At 43.7% G+C, this 17,413-nt stretch overlaps 1 protein-coding gene across 1 annotated transcript; it reads right to left on the reverse strand.

Moving 5' to 3' along the window:
• Positions 1-6,179: 6,179 nt before the first annotated feature.
• On the reverse strand, positions 6,180-16,777 carry LOC114770585 (sialin-like). Its single transcript, XM_028964622.1, has 10 exons — positions 16,672-16,777; positions 16,376-16,593; positions 16,006-16,239; positions 13,756-13,930; positions 13,239-13,357; positions 12,994-13,155; positions 11,047-11,179; positions 6,578-6,725; positions 6,408-6,498; positions 6,180-6,332 (listed from the first exon to the last, which is right to left on the reverse strand). Exons 1-10 carry the CDS (start codon positions 16,775-16,777, stop codon positions 6,180-6,182), a joined length of 1,539 nt encoding a protein of 512 aa, XP_028820455.1.
• Between the last annotated feature and the right edge of the window lie 636 nt (positions 16,778-17,413).

The raw sequence follows: 17,413 nt of genomic DNA on the forward strand, positions 1-17,413 counted from the left end.
GGTTAAAGAGAGTCCCCACAGCTATTATTGAACAACACCAATCTCCCGGTGCTCCTTCTCCTAGTAGGTTCTTTCTTCCTGTCATATTGATACATGTGAAATTTCCTTGTACTATTTTGCTAGAAAAAAGATAGGCTTCAGTCTTTCTGGTCCCGTAAGGGGATATACTTGATCCCAACTTTGGCAACAACTATCTGGTTGAGTTTTGTTCATTACTTCCACAACACATTTGTCCGTTATAACCACTGGTATTACCTGTAATAATGGTCATGGCCCCAAGCAAACTACACAGTCTTGTTGTGTTACATTAGCTGCTTGGTCCACTAAAAGAAGCCAATTATTGTTTTTACCAGTTATTCCCGTAATTACTCTGAACCACTCATCAGAGTGTTGGCTCTCATCCAACACTGTAACCTGTATACCTTTGTCATTTGCCTTCTGATTCAATCCCGTTTTATTCATTTTAGACTCTGGTAATTGACACACTTGGAACGGAAAATAAGGCAGATGGTTGGTATAAGGCCATAAGAGGAATACCCAACATCTTTCTCCTTTCCCTTGTTGGTTTGTATTGTATACTTTATGGGCGTTTGGTGGCCATAAGTCCAGTTTGGTGAGATTGATATACACTTCAAATGCAGGACCCTGATTTGAGGGATTGGACACCACGAAAGAGATTATTTTTTTATGATGCATCGCAAAGGGGCTTGTGGTCCTATCTCTCCAATCATAACCCACAGGGTCTGCTACTGTGTCCCACTTCAGTTTATTGGTTATATACCATGGATATTGTGCATAATTGCTTGCTCTATACCCCCTATAGTTAAGGGCTGTTATTGGTACTGTTACTACCGAGGTGATATTAACTCTTACACACACTGTAGGTGTCGTGTAAGAGTATAGTGTATCTGTACCGCCATATGTGCCACTGCATAGGTCAGAGGTGAATGAGTGTTTGCACTTCCTTTTCAGTGCGGCCCTCGCCGTTCTGGGCCTAGTCCCATTCTGCTTTTCTCTACCTCTTTCTTTATCTTCTTGCCACAGCAGCCACCATGCGGTTATTACAAACATTACACAAAGCACTACCACTCACGCTCTTTGACAATGTTTATAACACTTCATTTCTGCTAAACTTCTCCCGTCTGCCTCTTCTAGGATTGGTGGTGGTAAAGGTTTCTTCACTGACTTTTGGGTCTACCCAGATTCTATACGTCTGAGTCCACCCTATTATCAGACTTTTGCTCACCTTTCCCATCAACAGGGTTTGCAGAAATGACCTTTTTACACTGTGACTGATGTATCCAGGTTCCTCTTTCCGCTATTTTAGCAGCTGTCTGTGTCGTCAGTATTACTTGATATGGCCCTTCCCACTTCGGTGAGTGCCAATGCTTCCATTTTATGCTTTTTATGAGCACCCAGTATCCGGGTTCCACCAGTGGGGGTTCCTGCTGAGAGGTAGGTAGCTTGTCATCAGGATTACTCTGTTTTTGTGTTTCATATAGTCTGCCAAATTCATGGCTTCCTCCGTTTCCCATTGGTTCCTAAAGTAAGGCAGTCTATATGGTCTCCCAAACAAGATTTCATAGGGAGTTAAACCTACTGTGATAGTAAAATTGATGTATAGTTTTACAAAAGTCTAGATATTGAGTCCATGGTCGACGTGTTTCTTCCATGCACTTCTTTAATTTATTTTTAATTGTTCCGTTCATTCGCTCCACTAGTCCTGCACTCTGTGGATGATAACTGCAGTGGTTTTTCAGGTTAATATGAAACATTTTCCCTATATTGGTTACCATCTGGTTTACAAAATGAGTCCCATTGTCGCTATATATTGTTTCTGGTATTCCATAGCACGGAACAATATCTTTACACACTGCTTTTGCTACTGTTAACGCATCTGGGTGTTTAGTTGGAAACAGCTCTATCCATTTGGAGAATGCATCTATAAAAACCAAACTGTCACGGGTGGGCTGGACATGGCATGAAGGAGGACGCATTCGCACGATTTCACAGGACAGGGGTTTAATACAAACTACACGAGACAAGGGAACACGAACACGCACAATGACCCGACGGCAAACAGACACGAACAGGATAGTTATATACAATTATATAAATATACACCAGGTGAACACGATCAGGGAACATTGCACAAGACGAACATGAAACTCCGGTCCGGACTCCGGATCCGGAGTCAACCCCTGCCAGTCCGGGTCATGACAGTACTCCCCCCTCAAAGGCACTACCACCTGGGAGTGCCCACAAAACGGTCCATGAAAGGGGGGAGAAGTCCATAAGGATGAGTGGTGTCAGTCCTGCACCGGCGGCGTCAGGCCCAGGCCAAAGCACGTCTCGTTCGTGGGGGATGGGCGTCCTGTCCGCCGTCCGCAGGCACCGTCACTCCAGTCAGTCTCCAGCACGCCCCGCTGGAAAGTTCACTACCTCCCTCGTCTCGGTTAATGCCGGGAGCACCTGAACAGCGCAACTGGTCTCCTCGACCCCACGGTAGCTTTCGTAGGCCATCGAGGTCCGGTCGCACGGATTCGTCGGTACTCCCCTGCCTCCGGAATCACCAGGGGGAACATGGACAGTGTGACAGATCCTCTCGACCCCACAGTAGTTTTCGTAGGCTGCCGAGAGTCTGCCACGCTTGGGGAACTGATTAAAAACATGGCATGGATCATTGCAGGGAACTGGCGATTACCGGAGGTGCGTCGCTGGAATCTGGACAAGACGGCGGCGTCGGGGGATGTCCATACATGGAACCTTGAACATGGATCATGGATCTGTGGAGCAGACGTCCTCCCGACCATCCACGGTTCCCTGGATCTCAGCGGGGCGTAGATTGGCTGTGTCCACATGGTCGGGTCATTCTGTCATGGGTGGGCTGGACATGGCATGAAGGAGGACGCATTCGCATGATCACAGGACAGGGGTTTAATACAGACTACACACGAGGCAGGGGAACATCTAAACGCACAATGACCCGACCGCGAACAGACACGAACAGGATTATATAAATATACACCAAGTGAACACGATCAGGGAACATTGCACAAGACGAACATGAAACCCCTGCCAGTCCGGATCATGACACAAACAGTACTTCTTCCCTTCACTTTTACTAAGTTGGATAAAAACCATGTGTATCATTTGGAATGGGTATTGTGGCGATGGGAACTGTCCACGCTTTGGTCTTAAGTTACCTTGGGCATTATGTCTAGCGCATATCAAGCATGTTTTACAAAAATTTTTTGAATATAGGCTAAAGCCATATGTAGTGAAATGTTGCTGTACCAGTCCTACCATCCCCCCTGTTGAGACATGCATTTTCCCATGGCACAATATTGCAGCCCTTTTCTACATATTTTTTGGTAGGATTGTTTTCCCTAGGGGTCATATGTAGATCTTGTTTTGTTTAGTAATGTGTTTTATCCATGTGTCTATCTTGTGCGGCGTGCTTTGTTGTTGCATGTCCATGAGAATGTCAGGAGTTATCAATTGTTCTTGGTTTGTAAAAAACACTTGTATACATTTTCCCGCTGCTTGTCTGGCTATCCAGTCAGCAAAGGCATTTCCAAGCGCTACTTTGTCTTTTGAATTAGTGTGTGCTGCACATTTACATATAGCTAATTTTGCCGGTAAGTGGACAGCTTCTAATAGTTCCCGTAGTAATTGAGAATGGGTCACTGGTTTTCCTGTAGATATAACCATCCCCATATTCTGCCAGCACTGAGCAAATGTATGGATGGTCGCAAATGCATATTGGTTATCAGTATATATAGTAACATCTTTCCCTTTAATTATTTTACAGGTTTCAGTTAGTGCAATTAATTCAGCTGCTTGCGCTGAAAAAGTCGATGGTAAGTGGTCAGCTTTAATCACTGTGTCTGTTGTCATGGCATAGCCCATTTGTGTTTTTCCCAAATAATTTTTCTTTGAAATGCCATTTACGAATATTACCTCACCCTGAGTCAAGGGCTGCTCACTTAAATCTAGTATTGATTTAGCTGCCTCTTGGGAAGCGTCCTCTCTGCCTCCCTCTACCTCTGCCTTCATAGTAAAATGTGTCAACATATTCCTCTAAATCTTTAGTGGACATGCCTATTATATGTTTATCTATCCAGTTACCGTTCTTTGATCCATTATGCAAAACATTCTTTAATTGTTGACGATATACACCCATAGCCAGACCGTCATCCTCAGTGTAATTTGCTCTTTTCCTGTACTTCGCCCGTATCAGTCCCAGCAATGCCTGCGTTCTGGTTTCCAATTCTGATCCATCGTAGAGGATGTCCTCCATGTCCTAAAGGAGACCAGTCACCCTTTACATGGTGCCAGTCCCATCACATTGCTTGCATATATACACTTACTGCACCTCTCAGCCATTTAAATGATAAGACTGTCTTATCCCTTCCATATCTTCTTCAAATTTTTGCATGTCCTCTTTATAGGGAGTGACGCCTTCTACCACTCTTTTTGTATCCTCCTGCATCCAGGTCCGATACACTAAAATGGCAGGAGGGTGTCCCGGTTAACCCGCGTTAGGATTCGCCACTTCTATAAGGGGAAACTGATCTTCTTCCCTTACTGCTAAATTTGGAAGTTTGGGAGGACTTTCAAACAGTCCACCCACTGTTTTAGACCAGCGCCCCACCTCCCCTTGCGATCTAGTATACCGCCTGGGAGCGCTGGCACTAGGATCACGAGTAGGGGGTTCTTCTAGTTTACTGATATCCGGATACAGGGGAGGAGCTGCAGGCACAGAGGGAAGCGCTGGTGGCCGCGCTAGCGGCCCCATCGCCCCCTCCTCTTCCTCGTCAGCCCTACGCACCCCTCCCCTCCACCTTCCCCTACTTCCAGTTTCATTATCTTCTTTGCGGTGAAGCAGAATAGTTTTCTCCGCTTCCATTACTTTAACTGCCTGATCCTCTCTCTCCTTTCTCTCCTCACGTTCTGCATTCTCTCTAGCTTTCCTTCCTCTCCCCCTCTTCTCTCTTTCCTGCTATCTTTATCCACTGTATTAAAGCTTCTCAGGGTTTGTTTCCTTTAAGTAACCTTTTGTTACTCTTGTTAGCTCTTGTAACCTCCTGTTACCATTCATTCCATTCCTTTTAAACAGAAGTCAACTTACCCCCGTGCCTTTCCTCACTTGTAGTATTCCGTCAACCTCCAGATCCCAATCGATGGTCGGCCTCCCAGTCCCCAAAGGGGTCTGTCTCTTAGCCCTCCTAAGGAGTCAGCCTTGGCCAAGGTTTTCCTGGTATCTGTCCCGTCCGCTGGAATCCTTTGGTGTCTTCGAATCCGGCTCGAAGGACCAAGAAAATGTTCGAATTATACGTCGTTCCAACACTTATAATCCAGAGAGGAATGACACGAAGCAGTTGAGTTCTTTTTACTTGCAAGGAGAGTGATCAGAGACGCGCATTACATCATGCCTCCAACAGCTCTGCCGTCTCAGTCGCTTCCTGCCTTTTTATTTAGTTCAGGGCAGTAAATTTACCACACGATCACACCATAAAAGCTTATAATTTTGCATGTAGGCTTGTTTCTTGGTAGACGCTCCATCACAAGGTCATGCTCGCTGGTTTCTTGCTTCTCAGCAGTTGCAGGCCTCTTCTTATCAAGTCACGGTCATACTATTCTGCTAACTGTCCTGCAAAACAGTCCTGCCCACCAGTTTCTCACCCAAGAGACTATAGATTAATATAGTTTGCGTATTCCAAAGATTAAAACAGTTTAATACATGTGAGATATATATGTCAAAAAGGTAATTGCATGATATACTTATATACATTTTCCAACAATCACCTTTTCAGAATTCTGAATATCTTTGGTAATTTCTTGCCTTTGGTACAATATATATGCAAATCCTTATTTTTTCATTTTGAAACTTCCTGACAGAGCTCATTTTTTCCCTCAATCCCGTGGCAAAATCACATTACCTTTTCAGTGTGATGGCAGTTTATAATGCCAGTTTATATATATTACCACAAGAGTAAAAAGTCCTTTCATCCGACCGTGTAGTAAAGATTTATTACAAAAAACAGTATTTGTGATCTGCACAAAAAAAGCTGACAGTTCAATTGAACTACAGTAAAAATTATATGAAAGAACAAAACAAGGCTTTGGTCTCTATTGGTACTGTGAACAGTAACCGTATTAATAAATGTGTCGTATCAGCGCTCCATCTTTTCTTCCTCGGACATCAGCTCCTCTTCCACTGCCCACCTCTGGATTTTACCGCTGCCAAGTGCCAGGTAGAAAAGCGCCCCAAAGACACTAACTCCGGCAGACAGGAGAAACACATTCCTCCAACCGGACAACGAGTGCTGAAAAAGAACGGTCTACGTTACAACTTCCAGGTCAGATTTAAACCTTAAAACCAGGAAATTATGAATGCTTACATCTTTAGCCAAGTAGCCCACAGCAATGGGAGAAAGTACACCAGGAATGGTCCCAAAAGTGTTTGTGATTCCCAGAAGAAAGCCAGCATAACTAGAAAGTGGGGACAACGTGAACAAATTTAGGGTGAAAAGAGATGAAAATGGCAAGACGTCAAACACCAGACAAGTACCGAGGTGCAATATCGATCTGGTTGATGAAAACCCCTGCAGCGCTGGTGCCCCCTATGGTTGTGGACAGTGTGAGGCAGATCACAGCCAGGGCACTGCTGCACCGGGTGTAGCCCACGGCCACCAGGAAGGCGGCTGGTAAGACAAGGCCTGTGGAGAGAAGAACGTTTGTCTGAAATTGTTTGCCACAGTAGCCCTTCATTCATCTACTAAAGAATCTGATTAGATAGACGGACATTTACATACCGGAGCATCTCTGGGTTAAGTGTCTTGCTCAGTGACACAATGGTAATAATTGCTGTTTAATCCACTCATTTTGTGGTCTTCTGGTGAGTGTGTTTCTCACTTGAATGGTTGTTGTAGAACCATTTTTTGGACAAATTTAGAATATGGGTTTTGGTTTTTCTATAGGGACGTCTTGAAAATGTACTAATGTTACGTCCCGTGATCATGTGATGTGTGGTCTGTATGTTCAGTCTTGTTTGTATTTTTTAATTTTTTGGAGGAGCCTGTAATTTACGGAACTCCTCCCAGACCTGACGCTGATTTGCGCTCCCGTCAGAGTGAGGCCATTAAAGATGGCGTGCTGCGACGAGGAATGGGGGGAGAGAGGGAAGGAAAGGGAGAATGGGAAAGTACGCCAGACAGATGCTCTGTTCCCATTAGTTTACCCAGTGCTTTTCGTGGCCTGACTGTGTTTCAAGGCGTGACTTGTATGGTTTTGTTTTATTAAAAATCACTTCGTTCAAACGGTTGTGACGTTTCCCTCCCTCTTTCTAAATTGTTCACATTCCTGACGTAGCAAATGGGGGCTCGTCCGGAATTGCTGTCACTGGTCACGTTTCAGTGATATATGCTGCGGGGTAAGTATGCTGTGCTCTGCTTTCTCGCATAAACTCGGAAACTCCAGTTAGGAAGACACGTCCTGCTGGTTTAGGGGCTAGACTTCCGGGGTTACACGGGGTCACCGCAGGTGGTTGTTGTTACCCAGCAGACTGGCCATCTGAGGACCTGCATCAAAAGGGGTTGGTTTTATTTTTGCTGTGAATGCACCTTCTCACTTAGATGCGTCTTTCGAACCATTTGTGTTACGAGGTATCGTCTCTCTCTCACCAGAGGACGGAGATGAGGTCACGGTCCACATTTTACATGATACTAGCGCAGCCCAGTCTATTATTTTAGAGGGTCATTTACCATTCTCTGGGGAGTCATTCTGTGGGTCTAATGTTTTAGTAAACTTAGTAAAAATGTGGTGTGATTTATATTCGTCCTGAGCTTCCTGTTAAAGGAGTTGAATTTATCCTCGGGAAGGATTTAGCAGGTGGGAAAGTACATCCTTTTCCGGAAGTGATAGACACTCCCACCGAGTCACCCAATCCGGTCAAGGTGGACGCTGAATTTGCAATGGTTTTCCCAGCTTGCGCGGTAATGTGAGCTCAGTCGCGTATGCGGAGTGTAACTGTCATGCAACATTATGTACCAGTTTTAACTGAACCTTTTGAGACAATAATTTTAGATTGTGTTGGTCCACTCCCTCGTACTAAATGGGGAAACAAATACTTGCTCACTGTGATGTGTAGTGCCACCCGTTTTCCCGAAGTAGTCCGCTTACGCTCATTAAAAACTAAGGCCGTGGTGAAAGCAAGTTCTTTTCACAATTCGGGCTTCCAAAGGTGGTGCAGATGGACCAAGAGTCTAATTTTCTGTCACGTGTTTTTAAGAAGGTGTTGTCCCACCTTGGAATTAAGCTGTTTCTAGCGCCTATCACCCAGTCACAGGGGGCGCTAGAGAGGTTTCACCAAACCTTGAAAACCATGCTTCGTGCTTATTGCTTGGACACAGCTAAAGAGTGGGATGAGGGTCTCCCTTTGATTTTATTCGCTGTTCGTGAGATGGTCCAAGAGTCCATGAAGTTTAGTCCTGCGGACTTAGTGTTTGGTCACACTGTGCGTGGTCCTCTTAGACTTTTACGGGAGACGCAGGTGTCGGAGCAGCCTGCTCCCAGCACTAATGTTTTAGATTACATCAGTGTGTTTCGGGAATGCCTTCATAAGGCTTGTTCAGCTGCACTGGCCTTTTTACTGCTTATTGTGGGATCTGCTTTGTAGGCCAAGTTTGTGGGTCTATATGTCGTGGACTCAAAGTTGAGCGAGACCGATAAAGTCATCCATACGCCGAACAGGAAAGGAAAACTGTGCCATATCAGCATTTACAGCATTTATCAGACACCCTTATCCAGAGCGACTTACAATCAGTAGTTACAGGGACAGTCCCCCCCTGGAGCAACTTAGGGTTAAGTGTCTTGCTCAGGGACACAATGGTAGTAAGTGGGATTTGAACCTGGGTCTTCTGGTTCATTGGCGAGTGTGTTAACCACTAGGCTACTACCACTACCACTACCATATCAACATGCTGAAAAGCTACGTTGAGCGAGAGAACGTGGTGGTACAAAACACGGCTGAGGAACAGAGAAAACCTGCATCAAATTCTGTCCCTGTTTCTTATTCTCCGGATGAGGATGGACTATATTTGCATGATGTCCCTATAGCTTCACCCTGGCTGCAGAATAGTGAAATTCTGCAGGATTTGGAAGCTTATTTGTCTCATTTACCTGTAGCAGAGTGCAGACAAGTTACTAGATTAATTCAGTTACATGCTGCTTTGTTCTCTGACGTCCCTGTAGGTACGTCTGTCATGCAACATGATGTTGACATTGGTGCTCCCATCAGGCAGCACCCGTATCGACTGAATCCAACTAAGCGAGCGGTGATGCAGTCTGAAGTGAACTACTTGTTGGAGAACAAGTTGGCTGTGCAGAGTTGCAGTGCATGCCGGACGGGACTTTTTGATTCTGTACTGACTACAGAAAGGTTAATGCGGTCACTAAACCAGATTCGTTTCCATTACCTCGGATGGAAGACTGTGTAGACAAGGTTGGTACAGCCCGAGTTGTCACGAAATTAGACGTGTTGCGGGGTTTTTGGCAGGTACCGTTGACTCCTCGTGCTCCTGAGATTTCTGCCTTTGTTACACCTGATCATTTCCTGCAGTACTCAGTAATGCCACTGGTTTACATAATGTGCCTGCTACCTTCCAGCGCTTAATATGTATGGTGCTTGCTGGAGTCCCTTGCTGTGATGCCTATCTAGATGATATTATAATCTACTCAGCCACCTGGACCCAGCACCTTGAGACTCTATAGTCTGATTTTAAGCACCTTCAACAAGCGTCACTAACCCTCAATCTCGCCAAATGTGAATTTGAGAAAGCGACTGTGACCTATTTAGGAAAAGAAGTAGTTCAGGGTCAAGTTCGGCCTGTGGAGGCCAAAGTTCAGGTGGTCATGAATTTTCCTGTCCCCACTTCGAAACGGGAATTGCGGCGGATTTTAGGGATGGCTGGATTTTATCAGGAGTTTTGTAAGAACTTCTCAGGCGTGGTCTCCCCGTTAACCAAGCTGCTTCGTGGCAGCTCATCCTTTGTTTGGTCTGCGGACTGTCAAAGTGCATTTAAGGCTGTAAGGTCTCTTCTTTGCAGTTCTCCAGTCCTCGCTGACCCAGATTTCCAGCGCCCTACAGGAGGATGAGTATGGGGTTGATTATCCAATTTCCTTTTTCTCTAAAAAGTTCTTAAAGCACCAAATGAACTATAGTACTATAGAGAAAGAGGCTCTAGCCCTGTTTTTAGCACTACAGCATTTTGAGGTGTATGTTGGGTCCACGCCACTCCCTGTTTTTGTTTTTACAGATCACAATCCCCTAGTGTTTTTAGCCCGTGTGAAGAACTCCAACCAGCGTATTATGCGCTGGTCTTTGGTACTACAGGGTTTTAACCTAGAGATTAAGTACAAGAGGGGAAGGCACAATGTTTTAGCGGACACCATGTCACGGGCCTTTTGAGTTTGAAAGTGGTATTAATCAACATGGGATGTTGATTCTTGGTGGTGGGGGTGTTACGTCCCGTGATCATGTGATGTGTGGTCTGTATGTTCTGTCTTGTTTTTCATTTTTTGAAAAAGGAGTCTGTAATTTATGGAACTCCTCCCAGACCTGACACTGATTTATGCTCCCATTGGAGTGAGGCCGTTAAAGACGGCGTGCTGAAAAGAGGAAGAGAGGGAGAGAAGGAGAAAAAGGAGGAGAGAGGGAAAGAAAAGGGAGAATAGGAAAGTACGCCAGACAGGTGCCCTGTTTCCATTAGTCTATCCAATGCTTTTCGTGGCCTGAATGTATTTCAAGGCGTGACTTGTATTGTTTTGTTTTTTTATAAATCACTTCATTCAAATGGTTGTGACGTTTCCCTCCCTCTTTCTAAATTGTTCACGTTCCTGACCTAGACCAGGACGTAACAACTAATTAGTTTGAAATAGGTCAGTAAAAGTAAAAAAAACATTGTAATTGCTTCTTGAAATGGACTATGTGAAGAAAGAGACTAAAGCTCTTTATGTGAAGTGAAAGGTGAGCCAACTTGCCTACAAGAGTGAAGATCTTCCGAACAGCAGTGACACTCATCATCTCCCTCTCCAGGAGGTGATCTGCCACCACACCTGAGAGGACGGAAAACAGCCAGGCGCCCAGGTAAGGAAGCGCAGAGAGGAAGGAATTCTTTTTGTATGTAGAGGGAAAGTAAAAGGTGAAGTGAATGAGGTGTCAACAGCAGCGCCAATAAACACATTCTGGACATTTCACAGTTTCAGAGCTCATAGCTTAGAAATATCGATGTAAATTTATCAAAATCAATATGAACAACCTTAAGTGAGAAAGACCAACATTTTAATCTGTTGTGTGGAGAAAACGCCTCAACTTATCCGACTTGTAGGGTCATATTCTCCACATACCAACTTTTCTTCCACTCCACTTCACATCTCTGACCACCACTTTATGTCCTTCACCCTCACTTATCAGATCCAAGACTGACCTCCATCCAGCATTCATTTGACAAAATCTTAACTCTGTTACACCTTCATCTGTATCTTCCTGCACTCTTTTCACATTCTTGTCCTTACCTTTGGAAACAACAACTAACACTCTTCTCTCCTCATTTTCCCTTTCATCTCTGTCCTCTATTTTCCAATGGAGCGTAGAGGAAATATAAGAAATCACAGCATGTCTTTAAAACAGCCAGGGTTCTTCCAATTCTAAAGAAACCTACTGCTGATCCTGCAGACATGAACAACAAACCATTCTCTCGTCTCTTCTCTTGTTTCTTTCTAAAGTCCTTGAGCGCTGTGTCTACAAACAGCTATTACTTCATCTGTGAGAACCACCTCCTAGATCAAAACCAATTTGGGATTAAACAGATCATTCTACAGAGACTGCCCTTCTGGCTGTTTCTGAGAAGCTACATGGAATCAGATCAGCAAAGCATTTGTTCTTATACTCCATTTGATACAGTAAACCCTCCTGTCCATCTTGAAGAACCTTGAAATTCTGGGCTCAGCATTGAGATGGTTTGCTTCCTACCTTGATGAGCAGTCTGACCAACTGACCAAGTGTAAAGGATTCACATCTGCTTCACGCAGACTCTCCGATGGTGTCCCTCTGGGCTCAGTACTCGGTCCTCTCATTTTCTCCCTCTACACAGGATCACTTGGTGAGGTCTTTTCTTCACATGGGTTATCCTACCACTGCTATGCCGACGACACACCACTCATCTTCTCTTTCCCTCTGTCAGATCTACATGCTGCTTCCAAAATCTCTGCATGTCTAACTGACATTTCATCTTGGATGGCAGCCCATCATCTAAAACTCAGTCCCACCAAAACCACAGTAATATACATTCCAGCAGACTCTTCACCACATCAGGATCTTGATATGTAACTACTCTCAGATCTCTCCTTCTACAACTGCACACAACCTTGGAGTAAATATAGACAACCAACTTTCCTTCTCAATTCACAGCAATCTTTCCTGCTGATGTAGATTCCTTCTCTACAATATCAGATGGATCCAACACAAGCCACCCAGATTCTTCAAAGTCAAAGTCCACTTTATTGTCATCTCACTATATTCAAATGCACAGAGAGACGAGAATCCAAGGCTTTGGAGATTCATTGCGTGCAAAAAGACACAGTGCTAATGGAAGAACAAAGAACACAAAAACAAAAAAACCCATAAATTAGTGCAGGTCAAGACAAACTAGACAAACCAGGCAGACAAGTAGCAGCAATATGACAGTATGCTTGGACTAACTTGTAACTTTCGTATAGTCCGACTTATGTTTAATTATTGTGTTCATGGTTTGAGTCCTAGTGAACCAGAACTGATTACTTCATTGATGGTAACATGAAAGCAAGTTGTAAGTCGCTCTGGATAAGGGCGTCTGCCAAATGCCGTAAATATAAATTGAAATGTTTGCCAAAAGAACTCCACCTTGAGCACACAGATGTCTGTAGTAATACCCATAACACTGATGTCACCTGCTGAAGGTCCAAATGTAGCACAGTGCCCATGTATGTTGGAAGTGAGGTAAGCAAAGTGTAGTAGGACCAGTTGGAACACATCTGACAGATGATGATCGCCCACAGAGGCACAGAAAACATCATAGAAACCAGAGGGATGGACCAGCCATGTGCGCTTCCCTGAAGAACAGAGAGCAAGTCAGGTCTAAACTTGACATTTAACCTTTTCCCCCTAATGAAGTGTCATAAATATTAATATATACCTGCGAACCAATGGAATTGATAATGTAATTTTTTTCTGGTTCACTGATGCGGGGATGAGTGCGTGGTTCATCTGACACCAAGAAGAACCAAAATACAGCCCAGAGACATCCAGCACCTCCTGGACATGAAGAAAAAAATTTTAAACTCCAGATAACATAATGGCTCTTATAGGAAATACAATCTATTAAAATCATTTACATCTCACATATTTCCATGCATATTGTTTTTTTTATTTTAGGTTAAAAGTATAACAGGGTTGACTGTCTCTGTAAAATTCTGAGCAACATATACATGGTAAAGCATGATGACTACGATGGTAAACTAAAATCTTTCATCAGAAATAACTGGGCATCAATCCTAAATCTTTAGTAGTACGATAGTTGATTCTTCACAAAAGAAATTTAAATAAAAATCATAAGGACGAAATAAGCTTACTTATAGCCAATATTATAACTAATAGTCAATTGACACCTAAAATATAAAGTTAAAAGTTAAATTATTTAACATGTTTAATACCACAAATGTAGAAGACAGCAGGCCAGCCCAGGGATTCACAGATGATGCCGGTGACTGGAAAGGCCACAAAGGCCCCAAAACTCGCCCCTGCTCCAGATATAGTCATGAGACGGGACCTTTCCAAAGGAGGTGCCCAGCAAGCCCACATGGTCATCATGGCAGGGAGTGTTACGCCCTAAAATTCAAAATTCACATGACTGGACGGCTAACCCACTTGTCTTATATGCTATTCTGGAATTATTCTGTTTATACAGAGGTAGTGGTGGACTAGCTGGTAACGAAAACCTGCAATCGGAAAGTTGCCAGAGAAGTTTTGTCTCTGCCTCCCGGGCGACATTTTCTACACTCAGTAAGGTTATTAGTTAAATACAGAGGACATATTTTATTTTGTGCTCCTGTGTTTCAAAATGACAATCACTTCACTTTCACTATACTGTTTTTCAGAATGATCCTGTAGTTGATATTGAACATGGAATTGACGCCCATTTTACAATGTAAAACAGTCATATCCTGATGAATATTGCTGTCAAAATGAATTTGTTAATCACTGCTATTAGCTTTAAATATTTAACATGTTATAATAAATTAAAGCTTTTAATGCAGCTGCTTTTGTTTGGAAAGACTACAAATTGGCTTCATTGGCTGCTGCTTGCTCTGTGCTTGAAAAGTTGAACAGTGGTGATAGTAGCCTAGTCGGTAAGACACGTCGAGTCCCTGAGCAAGTCACTTAAGCCTGAGTGTCTCCAGGGGGACCGTCCCTGTCACTAATGATTGTAAGTCGCTGATCTGATATTTGTTGAAAATGTTATATTTCCTAAATTTTGCTGTAAGTGGCAACATCCTTGTGCCTCTCTGCACTGGGGTTTTTCCTCTCTACCTCTTCTAAATTCACCGTTCCGTCTTGTTGTCATGACAGAAGGACTGAGCCACACATTAACCCCGCGGAGTTTGCGGCTTTGTGTGACCAGGTTTTTTCTCGTTAGGCCACAGTCATTGATCATTTGTTGCAGAGGTTTCCCATCTGCAACAGTGTTTTACATGAAGTGGCGGTCGGATGCCAGGGACAGGGAGCTGTGACCATGGCACAAGGTTCTCCACCACCACTCTCGGCTCCATAGCCCAGCCTGGCTCTCCGCAAGCACTGGAGCGGCACCGAGGGGAGTGATGAAGCTCTCTTAACTACATTGTCTTTTATTTTTGAGTTGCAGCGTCCAATATCTGGTGCACTGGGCAGGATATGGGCCCAAAGACCATTCCTGGATCCCAAGTTGTGTCTTGTCATTTTCACACGAACGTCAACATCTGTGGATGTTGTGGATCTCACCGGTTCATGTTTGTAAATCGAAATGGTGGCGATTTGGCAACTGCCTTGCACCTCTCTGCACTGGGGTTTTTCATCTCTACCTACACATGCTCAATTTACTGTTCCTTGTTGTCATGACAAAAGGTGTGAGTTACCTTGTTATATTCAAGGTTTGGTCTAAAAAGAACCCCAGTAATGTCCCCTGGAGTTAAAGGATAGTATATAGGATCTGAACGAATATGTTACCCATCAAGCTTCCACACGTAGAACACAACCCAGTTTGTAAATAATTGCTGTGTTTCAGAACACCTCAGGGCTTTGAATTTACATACCAGTGTGTTTAAATGTAAATTCTGCAAATACTGCCTACTTCCATTTCAGGGCCACACCCAGTCAAATAAGAAGGTTCTGTTTTCAGCATACTTTGTACAATAGGTTTTTTTTGTTTTTTTGAATGGAAAATATATTACAGAAAGACAGAAAGATAGACAGAAAGATAGATAGATAGATAGATAGATAGATAGATAGATAGATAGATAGATAGATAGATAGATAGATAGATAGATAGATAGATAGATAGATAGATAGATAGATCTCACCTCTGTATTCTCAATAATAATATCCAAAAAACATCCATAGCATCATGCGATTATTTAACAAAACATGTATGTGTCTAAACCAGAAAATTTTAGATCAGTCCTCTATGGATTTAGTAGCTCAGCATGAAAGTGAATAATTTCCTATCTGGATGAAAGATCTCATCAGGTGACATAGAAGGGGATCACATCTGCATCTCAAAAGCTTTCTACTGGTCTCCTTCATGGCTCAGCACTTGGCCCTCTCCTGTTCTCCCTATACACCAAATCCAGAATGCTGCAGCACAGCTTGTTTTCAACCTCTGGATAAGAGCGTCTACCAGATGCTGTCAATGTAAAATGTTCTCTTACCTCTCCAAAGCCTTCCAACGCACGCAAAGCAAACAGCCAGGAGACGCCAAGCTGAGCAGCTAAAGGGGTGAGGAGGGTGAGAGCCGCTGTGCCCAGAACACCCCCACCCAGGAAAATACTCCCTCCAAAGCGACCAGCCAGATAGCCCGCCGGGATCGGAGTGACCATTTTTCCAAAGTAGGAAGCTCCCAGCAGCATTCCCTGAGTCTCCGGACTCCATGGATAGCGTGGACTCTGTTTTAAAGAAGTAGACATTTTTTTATCTGAAAAACATCTGATTCAGTAGTTTTAGAACAAGTTAAGTAAAATGCAGCATGAAACGAACAAAAAGCATAATATATTTATCATGAAAAAAAGGAGGAGTTCTCACCCCATCCGGCCCGTCTGTGTTCTTGCTGCTGTTACGGTTGTCGGAATGTGCCGGACACTCATGCCCGGTGCTTCTGTTGAGGGACTGATGTGATTCGGTGTCATTGACCATAGCAACCATGGCAACACTGAGATTGACGCGGAGTCCATATCCTACAGCGAATCCAAAGAACATCAGGAGAGCCAGACTGTATCGTGCAGAGCATAACTGTGGAGCCGCTGTGAAACATACCAGAAAAATACAGATATTATTGTTTCCTTCTGTGAGGCCACTTCATCAGAAGATTTAGGACGTACCTGCTTCCTTCACAGCCGGCTCCATGTCATTGTTAAGGAGCAGGTTGGTCTCCTCACAGTCCTCCTCGGGGTCAGAGTTTATGGAGTAACCATCGCCTAGAGCCATGATTTGCAGTCAAGAAGTGGCCAGTGCAGTTTTGGTTGTGTGTATATTGTTCACTTAACACTGCATCCGATCAAACTTTTCCTAATTTTTTTTGCTGCATTATATGCATATACTTTAAGCAATTTCCTTATGGATCAATAAAGTTTTCTGATTCTGATTTATTAGTATCACAATCTGTCTATAAGTCACTGCTGGGAAGGCTGTTCAGATGCTGATACATAAGATCAGTTTAGTCTGGCTGGTAGATTGATGGTTGCGCACAGATTTTGGGAAACAAAGCAACTTGAAAAAGTTGAACAAACATTAATATTCCTTTGAATGATCAGATGCATCCGGAAAGTATTGGTTCAGGTTCAGCAGCAGGGAACTGCTGGGCATCACAACAGTGCATCACTTTTTTCTATTGTTGCAGCCTTATTCCGAAATGGCTTGAATTCATATTTAGTTCAGAATTTAGTTCAGACAATGTGAAAAAGGTTTACCTTAGGTTTAATCAAAATATTTGCCATAAAGTTCAAAATCAAGCTCAGGTGTCTCCTGTTCCCCCGATCATCCTTAAGATGTTTCTGCAGCTTAATTGGACAGTTGGTTGGACATGATTTGTAAAGGCACATGCCTGTCTACCTATTTGCTGCC

Source organism: Denticeps clupeoides, chromosome 20, assembly GCF_900700375.1.
Source record: "Denticeps clupeoides chromosome 20, fDenClu1.1, whole genome shotgun sequence".
NCBI lineage: Eukaryota > Metazoa > Chordata > Actinopteri > Clupeiformes > Denticipitidae > Denticeps > Denticeps clupeoides.

Excerpts from the sequence above, each read along its gene's own strand:
- LOC114770585 (XM_028964622.1), bottom strand. The coding sequence starts at position 16,777 with ATGGCTCTAGGCGATGGTTACTCCATAAACTCTGACCCCGAGGAGGAC. Across the intron at positions 13,358-13,755 it reads TGCTGTCTTCTACATTTGTG|GAGGTGCTGGATGTCTCTGG; the intron begins GTATTAAACATG and ends CTTCATGTCCAG. Across the intron at positions 6,333-6,407 it reads TGGGCTACTTGGCTAAAGAT|CACTCGTTGTCCGGTTGGAG; the intron begins GTAAGCATTCAT and ends GTTCTTTTTCAG.